This window comes from Salmo salar, chromosome 26 (assembly GCF_965601325.2).
Source record: "Salmo salar chromosome 26, fSalSal1, whole genome shotgun sequence".
NCBI classification, from domain to species: domain Eukaryota; kingdom Metazoa; phylum Chordata; class Actinopteri; order Salmoniformes; family Salmonidae; genus Salmo; species Salmo salar.
In genome coordinates this window covers 52,530,894-52,551,483 of record NC_138316.1, presented here as the reverse complement: position 1 = coordinate 52,551,483, position 20,590 = coordinate 52,530,894, and the positions used below count along the sequence as shown (strand labels likewise).

The window sequence follows — 20,590 nt, the reverse complement described above, 5'->3', positions numbered from 1 at the left end:
ATCTCAGTGGTCAAAAGTAGTGCACTGCATATGTAAAAGGGTACTATTTGGGATGTAGGGTAGTAACTGATTGTGTACCCAGGAAGTCGGGGTTGAGGTGGAGGGAGCGTGTGCCAGCACATTGCTGATCCACCAGGTCCAGGAGTCCTCTCAGGCAGGAGGAGAGCTCTGCCACCCCAGGCTGAGGTGACAGAGTCCTGGGCACAGAGTGGCAGTCACTAAGCCCTAGTCTGGAGCTCTGAAAGAACAAAATACAACGGTCAAAAGGTCTTATCGTTCGAGTGAAAAACACAAGTCTGTCAAAAATGGTGTCATTTTTAAATGTCCTTGTTTCTTATAACAATAAGATCAGGTAATGTTTCTAACACTGTAATCTCACCTCACTGAAAAGTGTTCTTTCTACATTAGATTTAGTCTCTGAGGCCCGAGCGAGCACTTGCCCTAAAAATGTCTGTGTTGTGAGAGGCAGTGTTCCCACGGCCTCTCACATTACTAACGCTCCTCCCAAATGGCACCCTATTCCATTTATAGTGCATTAACCCCATAGGAACCCGATCAAAAGTAGTGCACACTTTATAAGGAATAGGGTGCCAATTTGGACTCCTAACCCCTAATGTTCCTAACCCAACCCTCCTTCCAGAACCTTTTAAGGAACAGATCCTCTTCCTCAGTACCGCCAAGTCCAATTTCCCTGCCAATCACAAAGTAATCAAATATTTTCACAGATAATTACTGTTCTTGGTTATGAACAGATAAGAGAGAGGTTTCAAAGCCAGTGTTGTCTTACCTAAAAAAAAAAAATTAAAACGCTCATCCCTCAATGAAATTAGCTTCTCAAATTAATTTCCCCATTTTCCCAAGGCAGTAAGACCGTTTGTGGAGATTACTCTCCAAGGGGTTGGCTTGGGATGTGAGAAATACTATCAAACATATGTAAGCTTACTGTCGGGCCACAGACCACAGTCTCCTTCCATTAGCGTTAAGGTCTGTAACCTCATGCAACATCAAAGGTGCCTACGGAATGACTTTATAATGGAATAATTGGCCTGTTGCTCTTCTAGTATTATTGATGCAGGCAGCTGTTGACTGCTATACACCACAACATGAATCTGTGAACACAACGTTTCTGATGCCACTTCTGTATTCATACTGTAGGCTACTGATGATGTGTCTGTTGTATGAAAATATCAGTCATTTTTCGTTTTATTTATTTAACCAGGAAGGGCTCATTTGAGATTTGAAATCTCTTTTTTTTTTTAAGAGTGTCCCAGATTAAGTTGGCACATGTTTGTATTCGCTATAAATTGTTCAGGTCTGGAGCATATGCTGACTAACTTTGTCCTGTTGTCTCCGTGGCTGAAAGCAGCCTCAAATCAAACTAGAATCTAGAATATATATGTGCCTGTTAACCTGTGTAGCGATGATGGAGTTGGATCTGGTGCCTGTCTGCAGGTCTGACCCTGGGGGAGATGGGCTGTAAAGACCAGAGTAGAGACCGGGCCCGGCAGCCTGCCCAGTGTAGTCTACCGGACCAGAGGGAGAGTAGAGACCGGGCCTGGCAGCCTGTCCAGTGTAGTCTACCGGACCAGGGGGAGAGTAGAGACCGGGCCTGGCAGCCTGTCCAGTGTAGTCTACCGGACCAGAGGGAGAGTAGAGACCGGGCCCGGCAGCCTGTCCAGTGTAGTTTACCGGACCAGGGGGAGAGTAGAGACCGGGCCTGGCAGCCTGTCCAGTGTAGTCGACCGGACCAGGGGGAGAGTAGAGACCGGGCCTGGCAGCCTGCCCAGTGTAGTCTACCGGACCAGAGGGAGAGTAGAGACCGGGCCTGGCAGCCTGTCCAGTGTAGTCTACCGGACCAGAGGGAGAGTAGAGACCGGGCCTGGCAGCCTGCCCAGTGTAGTCTACCGGACCAGGGGGAGAGTAGAGACCGGGCCCGGCAGCCTGTCCAGTGTAGTCGACCGGACCAGAGGGAGAGTAGAGACCGGACCCGGCAGCCTGCCCAGTGTAGTCTACCGGACCAGGGGGAGAGTAGAGACCGGGCCCGGCAGCCTGTCCAGTGTAGTCTACCGGACCAGGGGGAGAGTAGAGACCGGGCCCGGCAGCCTGTCCAGTGTAGTCGACCGGACCAGGGGGAGAGTAGAGACCGGGCCTGGCAGCCTGTCCAGTGTAGTCTACCGGACCAGGGGGAGAGTAGAGACCGGGCCTGGCAGCCTGTCCAGTGTAGTCTACCGGACCAGGGGGAGTAAGAGCAGCCAAACAGCCCTGCTCCATGCTCTGTCTCTGGGGAGATCCTCCATGTTGTATCCTGGAGGCCTGCTGAAGCCTGGGGCTCTGGTGATCCAGCAGCCTGTCCAAAGAGACACTCCGTGGGGCTGGACTCTGGCATCGACTGGCCCCTTCAGAGAACCGCCGGAGGACAGTGGAGTCGTCTGATAGGTCTGGAGTAAGAAGGAGATATCAACACACCCATCTCATAGAGAAGTAGCCTGGTCTGTAGAGGAGATACACCCATATCTTAGAGAAATAGCCTGGTCTGTAGAGGAGATACACCCATATCTTAGAGAAATAGCCTGGTCTGTAGAGGAGATACACCCATATCTTAGAGAAATAGCCTGGTCTGTAGAGGAGATACACCCATCTCTTAGAGAAATAGCCTGGTCTGTAGAGGAGATACACCCATCTCTTAGAGAAATAGCCTGGTCTGTAGAGGAGATACACCCATCTCTTAGAGAAATAGCCTGGTCTGTAGAGGAGATACACCCATCTCTTAGAGAAATAGCCTGGTCTGTAGAGGAGATACACCCATCTCTTAGAGAAATAGCCTGGTCTGTAGAGGAGATACACCCATCTCTTAGAGAAATAGCCTGGTCTGTAGAGGAGATACAGACTGGTGTTCTAAATGTCACTGTGTTCCCTATATAGTGCACTACACACCTTTGTCCAGAACTCATAGGGAATGAAGACAGTACAGGGTGCCATTTGGGACACAAACCCAATGACTAGGAGACCAATACGACCATTGACCCTGGTCTGTACTGTTCTCTAACGTGGGGATTTAGTTTCCTTGTACAAGTCTGCCCTCTAGTGGCTAGAATGAAACATGAGCATCAGTTAGGGAATGAGATTTCACAAGGAACATGCAATGAGTAGACCCAGTTAATAATGAGTAGACCCAGTTAATAATGAGTAGACCCAGTTAATGAGCAGACCCAGATAATGAGTAGACCCAGTTAATAATGAGTAGACCCAGTTAATGAGCAGACCCAGTTAATCAGCAGACCCAGTTAATGAGTAGACCCAGTTAATGAGCAGACCCAGTTAATGAGCAGACCCAGTTAATAATGAGTAGACCCAATTAATGAGCAGACCCAGTTAATGAGCAGACCCAGTTAATGAGTAGACCCAGTTAATGAACAGACCCAGTCAATGAGTAGACCCAGTTAATGAGTAGACCCAGTTAATGAGTAGACCCAGTTAATGAGTAGACCCAGTTAATGAGCAGACCCAGTTAATGAGTAGACCCAGTTAATGAGTAGACCCAGTTAATGAGCAGACCCAGTTAATGAGCAGACCCAGTTAATGAGTAGACCCAGTTAATGAGTAGACCCAGTTAATGAGCAGACCCAGTTAATGAACCCGTTGTTAGTAACCACTACTACTACTACTACTATTACCACTACTACTACACAGTGATATCACCAGATAGTTACTACTACTACTACTACTACTACTACTACTACTACTACTACTACTACTACTACTACTACTACTACACAGTGATATCACTAGATAGTAACTACTACTACTACTACTACTACTACTACACAGTGATATCACCAGATAGTAACTACTACTACTACTACTACTACTACTACTACTACTACTACTACACAGTGATATCACCAGATAGTAACTACTACTACTACTACTACTACTACCACTACTACTACTACTACTACTACTACTACTACTACTACTACTACTACTACTACCACACAGTGATATCACCAGATAGTAACTACTACTACTACTACTACTACTACTACTACTACTACTACTACAACACAGTGATATCACCAGATAGTAATGGACCACTTTCCACACACTGGCTGTGATTTGGTTTTCACCATATACTGTTAATTACTGTATTATACGGCATTATACTTAGAATCATATTATTCGTAAGTGTACTCTATATTACTGTTGGTAATTGATATGGTCTCTAACCTGAGGTGAGCCTCAGCAGTCTGCTGGTCCGGGCCTCCAGGTCCAGCTCTGTATCTCTGGGAGGTGGTGAAGCCAGGGGCTGGAGTACTGGAGTCAAGCTGGAGGAGAGGGAGGGCCAATGGGCATGGCTGCACTCAGGGGCCCAGGCTTTTGGGGCCTGTACTGGGTCTGTCCCCAATGGAGGGGTCCATGGTGCCTGTCCCCTGCCCAGTTGGGCATCATACGGCTGGAGGTTGGGCTGGAGGTTCTGAGGGTCGGGTGTTGACACATCAGAGGTGTTGTTGTCACTGGAACAGTCCTGAGCGAAGGTCACCCTACCTCGGTCTCTGGAGCGGGTTGGAGAGCGGCCGGAGCGCAGAGAGGAGCGAGGGGGAGAGGGGAGAGAGGAGCGAGGGGGAGAAGGCAGAGAGGAGCGAGGGGGAGAGGGGAGAGAGGAGCGAGGGGGAGAGGGGAGAGAGGAGCGAGGGGGAGAGGGGAGAGAGGAGCGAGGGGGAGAGGGGAGAGAGGAGCGAGAGGGAGAAGGCAGAGAGGAGCGAGGGGGAGAAGGCAGAGAGGAGCGAGGGGGAGAGGGGAGAGAGGAGCGAGGGGGAGAGGGGAGAGAGGAGCGAGGGGGAGAGGGGAGAGAGGAGCGAGGGGGAGAAGGCAGAGAGGAGCGAGGGGGAGAAGGCAGAGAGGAGCGAGGGGGAGAAGGCAGAGAGGAGCGAGGGGGAGAGGGGAGAGAGGAGCGAGGGGGAGAGGGGAGAGAGGAACTAGGGGGAGAGGGGAGAGAGCAACTAGGGGGAGAGGGGAGAGAGGAACTAGGGGGAGAGGGGAGAGAGGAACTAGGGGGAGAGGGGAGAGAGGAACTAGGGGGAGAGAGGAGAGAGGAACTAGGGGGAGAAGGGTAGGGGCTGGAACTCTGAACCACAGTTATGAGCAGATGTTAGATGAAGGTGTGATGTTTCTCTATGTTTGTTGGTTGAGTTGTTCTTTAATCATTAGTCCTGAACCAAAAAAAAACATTTATACAACCTACTGAATGGAACACAGATGAAATGTTGATCTGAAATGGCAATCCAAACTCTACATGTAGACCCAGGTCCTTACCCTCTTCCTGTAGGTCCTTACCCTCTCCCTGTAGGTCCTTACCCTCTCCCTGTAGCTCCATGTCCTTACCCTCTTCCTGTAGGCCCATGTCCTTACCCTCTCCCTGTAGGTCCATGTCCTTACCCTCTCCCTGTAGGTCTTTACCCTCTCCCTGTAGGCCCATGTCCTTACCCTCTCCCTGTAGGTCCATGTCCTTACCCTCTCCCTGTAGGCCCATGTCCTTACCCTCTTCCTGTAGGTCCTTACCCTCTTCCTGTAGGTCCTTACCCTCATCCTGTAGGTCCTTACCCTATTCCTGTAGGTCCTTACCCTCTTCCTGTAGGTCCATGTCCTTACCCTCTTCCTGTAGGTCCTTACCCTCTTCCTGTAGGTCCTTACCCTCATCCTGTAGGTCCTTACCCTATTCCTGTAGGTCCTTACCCTCTCCCTGTAGGTCCATGTCCTTACCCTCATCCTGTAGGTCCTTACCCTCTCCCTTTAGGCCCATGTCCTTACCCTCATCCTGTAGGTCCTTACCCTCTTCCTGTAGGTCCTTACCCTCTCCCTTTAGGCCCATGTCCTTACCCTCATCCTGTAGGTCCTTAACCTCTTCCTGTAGGTCCTTACCCTCTTCCTGTAGGTCCTTACCCTCATCCTGTAGGTCCATGTCCTTACCCTCTTCCTGTAGGCCCATGTCCTTACCCTCTCCCTGTAGGTCCATGTCCTTACCCTCTCCCTATAGGCCCATGTCCTTACCCTCTTCCTGTAGGTCCTTACCCTCTCCCTGTAGGTCCATGTCCTTACCCTCTCCCTGTAGGTCCATGTCCTTACCCTCTCCCTGTAGGTCCATGACCTTACCCTCTCCCTGTAGGTCCATGTCCTTACCCTCTTCCTGTAGGTCCTTACCCTCTTCCTGTAGGTCCTTACCCTCTCCCTGTAGGTCCATGTCCTTATCCTCTCCCTGTAGGTCCATGTCCTTACCCTCTCCCTGTAGGTCCATGTCCTTACCCTCTCCCTGTAGGTCCATGTCCTTATCCTCTCCCTGTAGGTCCATGTCCTTACCCTCTCCCTGTAGGTCCATGTCCTTACCCTCTTCCTGTAGGTCCTTACCCTCTCCCTTTAGGCCCATGTCCTTACCATCTCCCTGTAGGTCCTTACCCTCTCCCTGTAGGTCCTTACCCTCTCCCTGTAGGTCCATGTCCTTACCCTCTCCCTGTAGGTCCTTACCCTCTCCCTATAGGCCCATGTCCTTACCCTCTCCCTGTAGGTCCATGTCCTTACCCTCTTCCTGTAGGTCCTTACCCTCTCCCTGTAGGTCCATGTCCTTACACTCTCCCTGTAGGCCCATGTCCTTACCCTCTCCCTGTAGGTCCATGTCCTTACCCTCTTCCTGTAGGTCCTTACCCTCTCCCTGTAGGCCCATGTCCTTACCCTCTCCCTGTAGGTCCATGTCCTTACTCTCTCCCTGTAGGCCCATGTCCTTACCCTCTTCCTGTAGGTCCTTATCCTCTCCCTGTAGGTCCATGTCCTTACCCTCTCCCTGTAGGTCCATGTCCTTACCCTCTCTCTGTAGGTCCATGTCCTTACCCTCTCCCTGTAGGTCCATGTCCTTACCCTCTTCCTGTAGGTCCTTACCCTCTCCCTTTAGGCCCATGTCCTTACCCTCTTCCTGTAGGTCCATGTCCTTACCCTCTCCCTGTAGCCCCATGTCCTTACCCTCTCCCTGTAGGTCCTTACCCTCTCCCTGTAGGTCCTTACCCTCTCCCTGTAGGTCCTTACCCTCTCCCTGTAGGTCCCTACCCTCTCCCTATAGGCCCATGTCCTTACCCTCTCCCTGTAGGTCCATGTCCTTACCCTCTCTCTGTAGGTCCATGTCCTTACCCTGTCCCTTTAGGCCCATGTCCTTACCCTCTTCCTGTAGGTCCTTACCCTCTCCCTGTAGGTCCATGTCCTTACCCTCTCCCTGTAGGTCCTTACCCTCTCCCTGTAGGTCCTTACCCTCTCCCTGTAGGTCCATGTCCTTACCCTCTCCCTGTAGGTCCATGTCCTTACCCTCTCCCTGTAGGTCCATGTCCTTACCCTCTCCCTGAAGGTCCATGTCCTTACCCTCTCCCTGTAGGTCCATGTCCTTACCCTCTCCCTCTCCCTGTAGGTCCATGTCCTTACCCTCTCCCTGTAGGTCCATGTCCTTACCCTCTTCCTGTAGGTCCTTACCCTCTCCCTTTAGGCCCATGTCCTTACCCTCTTCCTGTAGGTCCTTACCCTCTCCCTTTAGGTCCATGTCCTTACCCTCTTCCTGTAGGTCCTTACCCTCTCCCTGTAGGTCCATGTCCTTACCCTCTCCCTGTAGGCCCATGTCCTTACCCTCTCCCTGTAGGTCCATGTCCTCTCCCTCTCCCTGTAGGTCCATGTCCTTACCCTCTCCCTGTAGGTCCATGTCCTTACCCTCTCCCTGTAGGTCCATGTCCTTACCCTCTCCCTGTAGGTCCTTACCCTCTCCCTGTAGGCCCATGTCCTTACCCTCTCCCTGTAGGTCCATGTCCTTACCCTCTCCCTGTAGGTCCATGTCCTTACCCTCTTCCTGTAGGTCCTTACCCTCTCCCTGTAGGTCCATGTCCTTACCCTCTCCCTGTAGGTCCTTACCCTCTCCCTGTAGGCCCATGTCCTTACCCTCTCCCTGTAGGTCCATGTCCTTACCCTCTTCCTGTAGGTCCTTACCCTCTCCCTGTAGGTCCATGTCCTTACCCTCTCCCTGTAGGTCCTTACCCTCTCCCTGTAGGCCCATGTCCTTACCCTCTCCCTGTAGGTCCTTACCCTCTCCCTGTAGGTCCTTACCCTCTCCCTGTAGGTCCTTACCCTCTCCCTGTAGGCCCATGTCCTTACCCTCTCCCTGTAGGTCCTTACCCTCTCCCTGTAGGCCCATGTCCTTACCCTCTCCCTGTAGGTCCTTACCCTCTCCCTGTAGGTCCATGTCCTTACCCTCTCCCTGAAGGTCCATGTCCTTACCCTCTCCCTGTAGGTCCATGTCCTTACCCTCTCCCTCTCCCTGTAGGTCCATGTCCTTACCCTCTCCCTCTCCCTGTAGGTCCATGTCCTTACCCTCTCCCTGTAGGTCCATGTCCTTACCCTCTTCCTGTAGGTCCTTACCCTCTCCCTGTAGGTCCATGTCCTTACCCTCTCCCTGTAGGTCCTTACCCTCTCCCTGTAGGCCCATGTCCTTACCCTCTCCCTGTAGGTCCTTACCCTCTCCCTGTAGGTCCTTACCCTCTCCCTGTAGGCCCATGTCCTTACCCTCTCCCTGTAGGTCCTTACCCTCTCCCTGTAGGCCCATGTCCTTACCCTCTCCCTGTAGGTCCTTACCCTCTCCCTGTAGGTCCATGTCCTTACCCTCTCCCTGTAGGTCAATGTCCTTGCCCTCTCCCTGTAGGTCCATGTCCTTACCCTCTCCCTGAAGGTCCATGTCCTTACCCTCTCCCTGTAGGTCCATGTCCTTACCCTCTCCCTCTCCCTGTAGGTCCATGTCCTTACTCTCTCCCTCTCCCTGTAGGTCCATGTCCTTACCCTCTCCCTGTAGGTCCATGTCCTTACCCTCTCCCTGTAGGTCCATGTCCTTACCCTCTCCCTGTAGGTCCTTACCCTCTTCCTGTATGTCCTTACCCTCTCCCTGTAGGTCCTTACCCTCTCCCTGTAGGTCCTTACCCTCTCCCTGTAGATCCATGTCCTTACCCTCTCCCTCTAGGTCCTTACCCTCTCCCTGTAGGTCCATGTCCTTAGCCTCTCCCTGAAGGTCCATGTCCTTACCCTCTCCCTGTAGGTCCATGTCCTTACCCTCTCCCTCTCCCTGTAGGTCCATGTCCTTACCCTCTCCCTGTAGGTCCTTACCCTCTCCCTGTAGGTCCTTACCCTCTCCCTGTAGGTCCATGTCCTTACCCTCTCCCTGTAGGTCCATGTCCTTACCCTCTTCCTGTAGGTCCTTACCCTCTCCCTGTAGGTCCATGTCCTTACCCTCTCCCTGTAGGTCCTTACCCTCTCCCTGTAGGCCCATGTCCTTACCCTCTCCCTGTAGGTCCTTACCCTCTCCCTGTAGGCCCATGTCCTTACCCTCTCCCTGTAGGTCCTTACCCTCTCCCTGTAGGTCCTTACCCTCTCCCTGTAGGCCCATGTCCTTACCCTCTCCCTGTAGGTCCTTACCCTCTCCCTGTAGGCCCATGTCCTTACCCTCTCCCTGTAGGTCCTTACCCTCTCCCTGTAGGTCCATGTCCTTACCCTCTCCCTGTAGGTCCATGTCCTTGCCCTCTCCCTGTAGGTCCATGTCCTTACCCTCTCCCTCTCCCTGTAGGTCCATGTCCTTACCCTCTCCCTCTCCCTGTAGGTCCATGTCCTTACCCTCTCCCTGTAGGTCAATGTCCTTGCCCTCTCCCTGTAGGTCCATGTCCTTACCCTCTCCCTGAAGGTCCATGTCCTTACCCTCTCCCTGTAGGTCCATGTCCTTACCCTCTCCCTCTCCCTGTAGGTCCATGTCCTTACTCTCTCCCTCTCCCTGTAGGTCCATGTCCTTACCCTCTCCCTGTAGGTCCATGTCCTTACCCTCTCCCTGTAGGTCCTTACCCTCTTCCTGTAGGTCCTTACCCTCTCCCTGTAGGTCCTTACCCTCTCCCTGTAGGTCCTTACCCTCTCCCTGTAGATCCATGTCCTTACCCTCTCCCTGTAGGTCCTTACCCTCTCCCTGTAGGTCCATGTCCTTACCCTCTCCCTGTATGTCCATGTCCTTACCCTCTCCCTGTAGGTCCTTACCCTCTCCCTGTAGGTCCATGTCCTTACCCTCTTCCTTACTGCCATTTGTCATCTTTCTGGAATGTTGTGGTTCCTGTATGAAACAGGAAATTAAGACTTGATTCAGTTTGATTGAGCCCATACAACATTATGCAATAATATATTCTGATACTGTAGTCTTGGTAACAGTATCATATAGAATGTTGGACCACTGTCTTCTTAACCTGATATTATACCACAGTCAGTGTTTATTGGTCAGATAAACTTCTGAGAGTGTTTTACCTCATCTGGACATTCTGACCACCGTGCTGCATAGACTGCAAATTTTGTCTATTGACTAGCGAGCTCCAGTATTGAGTCTTATTGGCTGAGTCATTGACTAGTGAGCTCCAGTATTGAGTCTTATTGGCTGAGTCATTGACTAGTGAGCTCCAGTATTGAGTCTTATTGGCTGAGTCATTGACTAGTGAGCTCCGGTATTGAGTCTTATTGGCTGAGTCATTGACTAGTGAGCTCCAGTATTGAGTCTTATTGGCTGAGTCATTGACTTGTGAGCTCCAGTATTGAGTCTTATTGGCTGAGTCATTGACTAGTGAGCTCCGGTATTGAGTCTTATTGGCTGAGTCATTGACTAGTGAGCTCCGGTATTGAGTCTTATTGGCTGAGTCATTGACTTGTGAGCTCCAGTATTGAGTCTTATTGGCTGAGTCATTGACTTGTGAGCTCCGGTATTGAGTCTTATTGGCTGAATCCTTGAAGCATAAATCAAATCAAATCAAATGTATTTATAAAGCCCTTCTTACATCAGCTGATATCTCAAAGTGCTGTACAGAAACCCAGCCTAAAACCCCCCAAACAGCAAGCAATGCAGGTGCAGAAACCTGTGAATGATTAGCATATCCATTCACTGAATGTAGCTTCCTGTCATCATAACCAATATGGGTTTGCGTCCCTATGGGCCCTGGTCAAAAAGTAGTGCACTATATAGAGAATAGGGTGCCATTTGGGACACGGACAATATAATATATGAGACCCCAGGCTGTGTCGCTCTGTGACGTTTCTAAAGCCTTCGTCTCTTATAAATCAAATTACATTTTATTGGTCACATACACATGGTTAGCAGATGTTAATGCGAGTGTAGCGAAACGCTATGTAGAGATTGAAGGTGATTCTGTAACTTCGGGCACTTTTTCCCTGCAAGCTTTCAGAAATTAAAACACAATTTTAGCATTATTATAATTGTCTTTGATTTGTCTAGAAACTATATCTGATAATGTCTGTGATCGTTCTATTCAGGAATTTAGATATTTTTCAAATTTTTCTCAGACAACAATTGTCACTGTTGTCGTAAGGAGAAGCGGACCAAAGTGCAGCGTGTGTGTCGTTCCACATTATATTTACACTGTGAAACTATGCGATACATATAAACTGAATGACAAAAACAACAAACCGTGACGCAGAGTTAACGTACATATACTCAAAAACAATCTCCCACAAACCCAGGTGGAAAAAAACCCTACTTAAGTATGATCTCCAATTAGAGACACACGAGGACCAGCTGCCTCTAATTGGAGATCATCCCCAAACAAAACCCCAACATAGAAATACAAAACTAGACCCTGACAACATAGAAATAGAAAACATAGAACAAAAAAAACTGTTACACCCTGATCTACTCTACCATAGAAAATAACATCTTTCTATGGTCAGGACGTGACAACAATAGAAAAATATCATTTACATCAAGTCATTAAACATCCATTTTTTTGTCAAATGAAATATTATACAATTCATTTATAACGGATTTCTTATACATTTGTACGTTAACTTGTATTGAATATAATTTTTAAGTGATTTTTAAGGTTTTCCTAAAAGTAATAATTCAACACGACGCCTGAATGTATAAACTTGCCTTGGTAACAGCTCAAAACATTTATCATGAAAAATAAGATATTTCCACCCAACCTTTTTGTGAGATTATGATAACAGCCATATGATTTCTCTATTTAAAACAAATCAATCAATGTAAATTATACATCATATATTAATTTTCCCGCAAAAATATGGGTGTGGTGGAAATGACATCTACGTTAAAAAAAAACGTATGTAAACAATATTTTATTGCAAACATTTTAAACAACAACCATTGTAAAACAAGACAAAGTAAGATTCCAAAAAGTTGCCGATGGGCAGAGCTCAAGGAAGTATATCATAAGGTGAACGCACCAATTTGTAAGTCGCTCTGGAGAAGAGCGTCTGCTAAATGACTTAAATGTAAAAATGTAAATGTAAGCAGGCCAGTGTTTTTGAGAGATGGGGCCCAGATTGCAGAGGGGTCATGCCACATGGAAGAGCTCAGTGAGCAAAGTGAAACTGTATCATTTGTTGTAATATCCAACACAGGTGTAGAGAATCTGCTTGTGAGAATCACAACTACCTGGATTTCACTGCTGTAGTTCTCTGCAAAGTCAATATGTTCGATGATCTCCTCTTTCCCCAGATTCTCTTTTAATTCTCTCCGTTTGGAGTATTGGTGTCGAATGTTGCACACGTGTTTCGCCAACTTCTCTTTCAATCCTTTTGGAGAAGTCCTCCGGTAGAATCTGCAGTGTGCCACATACCTTTTCTTTTACTGTCAAATGTACAGGGAACTTCTCTCTCTCTTTCCTTTTCTCTCTCTCTCTCTCTCTCTCTCTCTGTCTCTCTCTCTCTCTCTCTCTGTCTCTCTCTCTCTGTCTCTCTCTCTCTCTCTCTCTGTCTCTCTCTCTCTCTCTCTCTCTCTCTTTCTCTGTCTCTCTCTCCCCCCAGCTTTGTTTTTCCACTCACACCACCATGTCTACTCACCAGCATCAAAGTCAGATGTTTTAAGCTCTTTCGCTTGGCAAAGGGAGAACTCTGTTTACATGCACTCTTTCTTCAGGATCTCACAGCACAAAGACCCAATAAGGTTCTGACAGCACAAAGACTCAATAAGGTTCTCACAGCACAAAGACTCAATAAGGTTCTGACAGCACAAAGACCCAATAAGGTTCTGACAGCACAAAGACTCAATAAGGTTCTCACAGCACAAAGACTCAATAAGGTTCTGACAGCACAAAGACTCAATAAGGTTCTGACAGCACAAAGACTCAACAAGGTTCTCGCAGCACAAAGACCCAATAAGGTTCTGACAGCACAAAGACTCAATAAGGTTCTCGCAGCACAGAGACTCAATAAGGTTCTGACAGCACAAAGACCCAATAAGGTTCTGACAGCACAAAGACTCAACAAGGTTCTCGCAGCACAGAGACTCAACAAGGTTCTCACAGCACAAAGACTCAATAAGGTTCTCGCAGCACAGAGACTCAATAAGGTTCTGACAGCACAAAGACCCAATAAGGTTCTGACAGCACAAAGACTCAACAAGGTTCTCGCAGCACAGAGACTCAACAAGGTTCTCGCAGCACAAAGACCCAATAAGGTTCTGACAGCACAAAGACCCAATAAGGTTCTGACAGCACAAAGACCCAATAAGGTTCTGACAGCACAAAGACTCAACAAGGTTCTCGCAGCACAAAGACCCAATAAGGTTCTGACAGCACAAAGACTCAACAAGGTTCTCACAGCACAGAGACTCAATAAGGTTTTCGCAGCACAAAGACTCAATAAGGATCTGACAGCACAAAGTCCCAATAAGGTTCTCACAGCACAAAGACTCAATAAGGTTCTGACAGCACAAAGACTCAATAAGGTTCTGACAGCACAAAGTCCCAATAAGGATCTGACAGCACAAAGACTCAATAAGGTTCTCACAGCACAAAGACTCAACAAGGTTCTCGCAGCACAAAGACCCAATAAGGTTCTGACAGCACAAAGACTCAATAAGGTTCTGACAGCACAGAGACTCAATAAGGTTCTCACAGCACAGAGACTCAATAAGGTTCTGACAGCACAAAGACTCAATAAGGTTCTCACAGCACAGAGACTTAATATGGTTCTGACGACACAAAGACTCAATAAGGTTCTCACAGCACAAAGACTCTAAGGTTCTGAGAGAACAAGACTCAATAAGGTTCTGACAGCACAAAGACTCAATAAGGTTCTGACAGCACAAAGACTCAATAAGGTTCTGACAGCACAAAGACTCAACAAGGTTCTCACAGCACAAAGACTCAATAAGGTTCTCACAGCACAGAGACTCAATAAGGTTCTCACAGCACTGAGACTCAATAAGGTTCTGACAGCACAAAGACTCAATAAGGTTCTAACAGCACAAAGACTCAATAAGGTTCTCATAGCACAAAGACTCAATAAGGTTCTGACAGCACAGAGACTCAATAAGGTTCTGACAGCACAAAGACTCAACAAGGTTCTCACAGCACAAAGACTCAACAAGGTTCTCATAGCACAAAGACTCAATAAGGTTCTGACAGCACAAAGACCCAACAAGGTTCTGACAGCACAAAGACTCAACAAGGTTCTGACAGCACAAAGACTCAATAAGGTTCTGACAGCACAAAGACTCAATAAGGTTCTGACAGCACAAAGACTCAACAAGGTTCTCATAGCACAAAGACTCAACAAGGTTCTCAACGTGGTTGCAGCTGATCCCTTTGTGATGCTGTAGTTTGTCCACCATGAACTGGATGTTGACGTGAGTTTTTGCAGAGGCATGTGTCCCTATCCTGGACCGTTGGCTTGACAACCCAAAATTAGGGACGTATTTTACAGAATTCACAGTAGGACATTTTCATCTCTGAATATTCCCTCTTAAACTTCTGATAAAGGTTCTGAATTTTGTCATTCAAGAAGCGCTTCTGCTTTTTTTTCTTCTTGTACCTCGTTAGTGTGTCCTTTCCCCCCTCCCTGTTGTTGTTGTCCTGTTGACATCCTGTTCATAGAATCTAGTGATTTTCCACTTCTGTTGCTGTGCTAATTCTGTTACACTGCTTTTCCCTGGAGTATTGAAGAGTTGTTGACCTGTTTTCATTTGCCCTCATTGCTTTTACATGAAAATCCAAAATGTTCTGTTTGCAGCTTTGACCAGGCCATACTTTCTCAGGATGTACCAGATGTGACGTCCAGAAGTTGAAGAAAAATCTAGGTACATATTTATTGTGTAGAGAATTTCCAAACAGGGTATAATTTCTTTAATTTGTGGTTGAATTTTGAAAACAATGTGTATATTTTATGTATTTAGTGTAAACTATATGCTAGCTGTAATGCTAACCAAAGCATGCTAAACAGACTGTACTTTTTCTTCAAAACCTGTAGAAGTGTCATTACCATCACAGTCATTACCATCACAGTCATTACCATCACAGTCATTACCATCACAGGCATTACCATCACAGTCATTACCATCACAGTCATTACCATCACAGTCATTTCCATCACAGTCATTACCATCACAGTCATTACCATCACAGGCATTACCATCACAGTCATTACCATCACAGTCATTACCATCACAGTCATTTCCATCACAGTCATTACCATCACAGTCATTACCATCACAGTCATTTCCATCACAGTCATTTCCATCACAGTCATTACCATCACAGTCATTACCATCACAGGCATTACCATCACAGTCATTACCATCACAGGCATTACCATCACAGTCATTTCCATCACAGTCATTACCATCACAGTCATTACCATCACAGTCATTACCATCACAGTCATTTCCATCACAGTCATTTCCATCACAGTCATTTCCATCACAGTCATTACCATCACAGTCATTACCATCACAGGCATTACCATCACAGTCATTACCATCACAGGCATTACCATCACAGTCATTTCCATCACAGTCATTACCATCACAGGCATTTCCATCACAGTCATTTCCATCACAGTCATTTCCATCACAGTCATTACCATCACAGTCATTACCATCACAGGCATTACCATCACAGTCATTTCCATCACAGTCATTACCATCACAGGCATTTCCATCACAGTCATTACCATCACAGTCATTACCATCACAGTCATTACCATCACAGTCATTTCCATCACATTCATTACCATCACAGTCATTTCCATCACAGTCATTTCCATCACAGTCATTACCATCACAGTCATTACCATCACAGGCATTACCATCACAGTCATTACCATCACAGTCATTTCCATCACAGTCATTACCATCACAGGCATTTCCATCACAGTCATTTCCATCACAGTCATTTCCATCACAGTCATTACCATCACAGTCATTACCATCACAGGCATTACCATCACAGTCATTACCATCACAGTCATTACCATCACAGTCATTTCCATCACAAACTTTAACTGTGGTGGTAATGACAGACCGTGGTGGAAATGATCTCCTCATGGACTGCACCAGATTTGCCAGTTCTTGCTGTGAGATGTTACACCACTTTTCCACCAAGGCACCTGCAAGTTCCCGGACATTTCTGGGGGAATGGCCCTCACCCTCCGATCCAACAGGTCCCAGACGTGCTCAATGGGATTGAGATCCGGGGTCTTCGCTGGCCATGGCAGAACACTGACATTCCTGTCTTGCAGGAAATCACGCACAGAACGAGCAGTATGGCTGGTGGCATTGTCATGCTGGAGGGTCATGTCAGGATGAGCCTGCAGGAAGGGTACCACATGAGGGAGGAGGATGTCTTCCCTGTAACACACAGCGTTGAGATTGCCTGCAATGACAACAAGCTCAGTCCGATGATGCTGTGACACACCGCCCCAGACCATGACGGACCCTCCACCTCCAAATCGATCCCGCTCCAGAGTACAGGCCTCGGTGTAACGCTCATTCCTTCGACGATAAACGCGAATCCGACCATCACCCCTGGTGAGACAAAACCGCGACTCGTCAGTGAAGAGAACTTTTTACCAGTCTTGTCTGCTCCAGCGACGGTGGGTTTGTGCCCATTGGCGACATTGTTGCCGGTGATGTCTGGTGAGGACCTGCCTTACAACAGGCCTACATGCCCTCAGTCCAGTCTCTCTCAGCCTATTGCGGACAGTCTGAGCACTGATGGAGGGATTGTGCGTTCCAGGTGTAACTCGGGCAGTTGTTGTTGCCATCCTGTACCTGTCCCGCAGGTGTGATGTTCGGATGTACCGATCCTGTGCAGGTGTTGTTACACGTGGTCTGCCACTGTGAGAACAATCAGCTGTCCGTCCTGTCTCCCTGTAGCGCTGTCTTAGGCGTCTCACAGTACGGACATTTAAATGTATTGCCCTGGCCACATCTGCAGTCCTCATGCCTCCTTGCAGCATGCCTAAGGCATGTTCACGCAGATAAGCAGGGACCCTGGGCATCTTTCTTTTGGTGTTTTTCAGAGTCAGTAGAAAGGCCTCTTTAGTGTCCTAAGCTTTCATAACTGTGACCTTAATTGCCTACTGTCTGCAAGCTGTTAGTTTCTTAACGACCGTTCCACAGGTGCATGTTCATTCATTGTTTATGGTTCATTGAACAAACATGGGAAAACAGTGTTTAAACCCTTTACAATGAAGATCTGTGAAGTTATTTGGATTTTTTTTACGAATTATCTTTGAAAGACAGGATCCTGAAAAAGGGACGTTTCTTTTTTTTTGTTGCTGAGTTTAGTAGAAGCTCAAAAATCTGGGTCAGAGACAAGGGAAAAACAGTGAAATTGAGGTATAAAATGCATCTGAAAAGTAGCTAAAATACTTGATAGAGAGGTTGTAACCCAGAGGACATTGAAGTTCCCGTAGTTACAGAATCCCCCTTAAACGTCATGGACATAGTTAGTTGGCTGTAAAATGGCTGCTTCCTGTAGCCTTGATTCTCTCTGTTTCTCTGTACGTCATCCTCGTCAGATCCCATATTCACTCCAAAGACAAACACATGTCTCTTAATGTCTTTGCAGTGTCCTGTCTTCTGTGGAGGGTTTTCTATGTGTAAGGCAACCTTCTGTCAGTGGGTTTTTATATAGAATATATCCTAGCCGTAATATGCCTTTGTGGACGCAAAGAAAGAGAGGGAGGGAGAAAGATTGGGAAAGAGAGGTAGAGAGAGAGGCAGAGAGGGTGGAAGAGGGAAGCAGAGGTAAGAGACAGAGAGAGAGAGAGACAGAGAGAGAGAGATATAGATAGATAGAGAGGTAAGAGGCAGCGAGAGAGAGAGAGGCAGAGAGAGAGAGAGAGAGATATAGATAGATAGAGAGGTAAGAGGCAGCGAGAGAGAGAGAGGCAGAGAGAGAGAGATATAGAGGTAAGAGGCAGAGAGAGCGAGAGAAAGAGATGTAAGAGACAGCGAGAGAGAGAAAGAGAGATAGAGGCAGAGGTAATAGGCAGCGAGAGAAAGAGAGAGAGGCAGAGGTGAGAGAGAGCGATAGAGGTAAGAGGCAGAGAGAGAGAGAAAGAGAGCGATAGAGAGAGGCAGAGGTGAGAGAGAGAGACAGACAGAGGCAGAGGTGAGAGGCAGAGAGAGAGAGAAAGATAGAGAGGCAGAGGTGAAAGGCAGAGAGAGAGAGAGAGAGGGAGAGAGAGGTGAGAGAGAGAGAGGGGCAGAGGTGAGAGAGAGAGCGAGATGAGAGCGAGAGAGGCAGAGGTGAGAGAGAGGCAGAGAGAGAGATGAGAGAGATGAGAGAGAGCGAGAGAGAGAGATGAGAGAGAGAGAGAGAGACAGAGGTGAGAGGCAGAGAGAGAGAGAGCGACAGAGGTGAGAGGCAGAGAGAGAGAGAGAGAGAGAGAGAGAAGCTCAGATTGGTTGTGTAATTGGAGGTTATATTATCTTGTTGTCCTCAGTGACTGTATGAGAGCTGTTGTCATCATACTGCTCATACAGTAGAAACAGACTGCTGAGGTCAGTTGATAACCTGATTCACATGATTTAGTATCTCTATTTATTTATTATCTGTATTTATTTAGTATCTCTATTGATTTATTTTCTCTATTTATTTATTTATTTATTTATTATCTCTATTTATTTAGTATCTCTATTTATTTAGTATCTCTATTTATCTCTATTTATTTAGTATCTCTATTTATTTAGTATCTCTATTTATTTATTATCTCTATTTACCCTATTGGCCAACAAAGGTTCATGTATTCATTCCAGCATTACTCAGTGTGGTTCTGCTATGACATGATAGTTTGGCATTTGACACTCTTAAGATTCCCAGTCGTATTCCTCCTTACCTGATGAAATACGTCTGAGTTTCCTCTCTGCTTCTGCCTTCAGATCGTCTCTCTGAATCCTCTTCCAACAGCCTGTAAACTCCCAAAACACTGAGACAAATATAGAAGAGTATCTCTAGTGATTTATAGGATCTCTGAGGTGCCAGACAGGTTGAGGAGAAATGTGCTATAGCCACAGGGGCGATACAAAAGACATCTTCACTACATGAAGGTGGTTGGCGGTTGGGTTACCTGGCCGTGCTCTCCAGGTGCATTCCTGGTCGTCGTGGATACAGCTTGTCTCCTAGTTAAACATTAGAACAGGTGAAGGTTTGAAGAGCAAAGGGGGGAAAAGACTAGACCGGGATTTAGTTGTGGTAACAATAGTAAAAAAACTAACTTCGTTGGCATTTGACAATGTCTTAGATGTACTGCAGTTAATAGTAGTGACATTATACAGTATATTCATAGTACTGTAGTTAATAGTATTGACATTATACAGTATATTCATAGTACTGTAGTTAATAGTATTGACATTATACAGTATATTCATAGTACTGTAGTTAATAGTAGTGACATTATACAGTATATTCATAGTACTGTAGTTAATAGTATTGACATTATACAGTATATTCATAGTACTGTAGTTAATAGTAGTGACATTATACAGTATATTCATAGTACTGTAGTTAATAGTATTGACATTATACAGTATATTCATAGTACTGTAGTTAATAGTAGTGACATTATACAGTATATTCATAGTACTGTAGTTACCCTGTAGTTAATAGTATTGACATTATACAGTATATTCATAGTACTGTAGTTAATAGTGACATTATATAGTATATTCATAGTACTGTAGTTACCCTGTAGTTAATAGTATTGACATTATACAGTATATTCATAGTACTGTAGTTAATAGTAGTGACATTATACAGTATATTCATAGTACTGTAGTTACCCTGTAGTTAATAGTATTGACATTATACAGTATATTCATAGTACTGTAGTTACCCTGTAGTTAATAGTATTGACATTATACAGTATATTCATAGTACTGTAGTTAATAGTAGTGACATTATACAGTATATTCATAGTACTGTAGTTAATAGTATTGACATTATACAGTATATTCATAGTACATTTACATTTACATTTAAGTCATTTAGCAGACGCTCTTATCCAGAGCGACTTACAAATTGGTGCATTCACCTTATAATATCCAGTGGAACAACCACTTTACAATAGTGCATCTAAATCTAGTACTGTAGTTAATAGTATTGACATTATACAGTATATTCATAGTAGGAAACCTTTGTTGTTCTTTTATAGTTATTTTGATATTTTGTAGCATTGTGTAACTAACTACCTTATTAGAATTGTCTGAGGTGTGTTCAGCGCCCCCTGTGGACAC

At 46.5% G+C, this 20,590-nt stretch overlaps 1 protein-coding gene across 1 annotated transcript; it reads right to left on the bottom strand.

The window, feature by feature from the left end:
- Positions 1 to 43: 43 nt before the first annotated feature.
- Positions 44 to 19,448, bottom strand: LOC145850397 (uncharacterized). Its single transcript, XM_082969908.1, has 4 exons — positions 19,426 to 19,448; positions 4,228 to 4,553; positions 1,411 to 2,438; positions 44 to 238 (listed from the first exon to the last, which is right to left on the bottom strand). Exons 1-4 carry the CDS (start codon positions 19,446 to 19,448, stop codon positions 44 to 46), a joined length of 1,572 nt encoding a protein of 523 aa, XP_082826034.1.
- Positions 19,449 to 20,590: the final 1,142 nt, after the last annotated feature.

What these genes read in the sequence shown, in the direction of transcription:
- LOC145850397 (XM_082969908.1), bottom strand. Translation starts at nt 19,448, where the DNA reads ATGCACCTGGAGAGCACGGCCAG. An exon ending in CACCTGGAGAGCACGGCCAG is followed by an intron (nt 4,554 to 19,425) that starts GTAACCCAACCG and finishes AACCCGCTCCAG; the next exon opens with AGACCGAGGTAGGGTGACCT. An exon ending in ACTGCTGAGGCTCACCTCAG is followed by an intron (nt 2,439 to 4,227) that starts GTTAGAGACCAT and finishes TTCTTACTCCAG; the next exon opens with ACCTATCAGACGACTCCACT.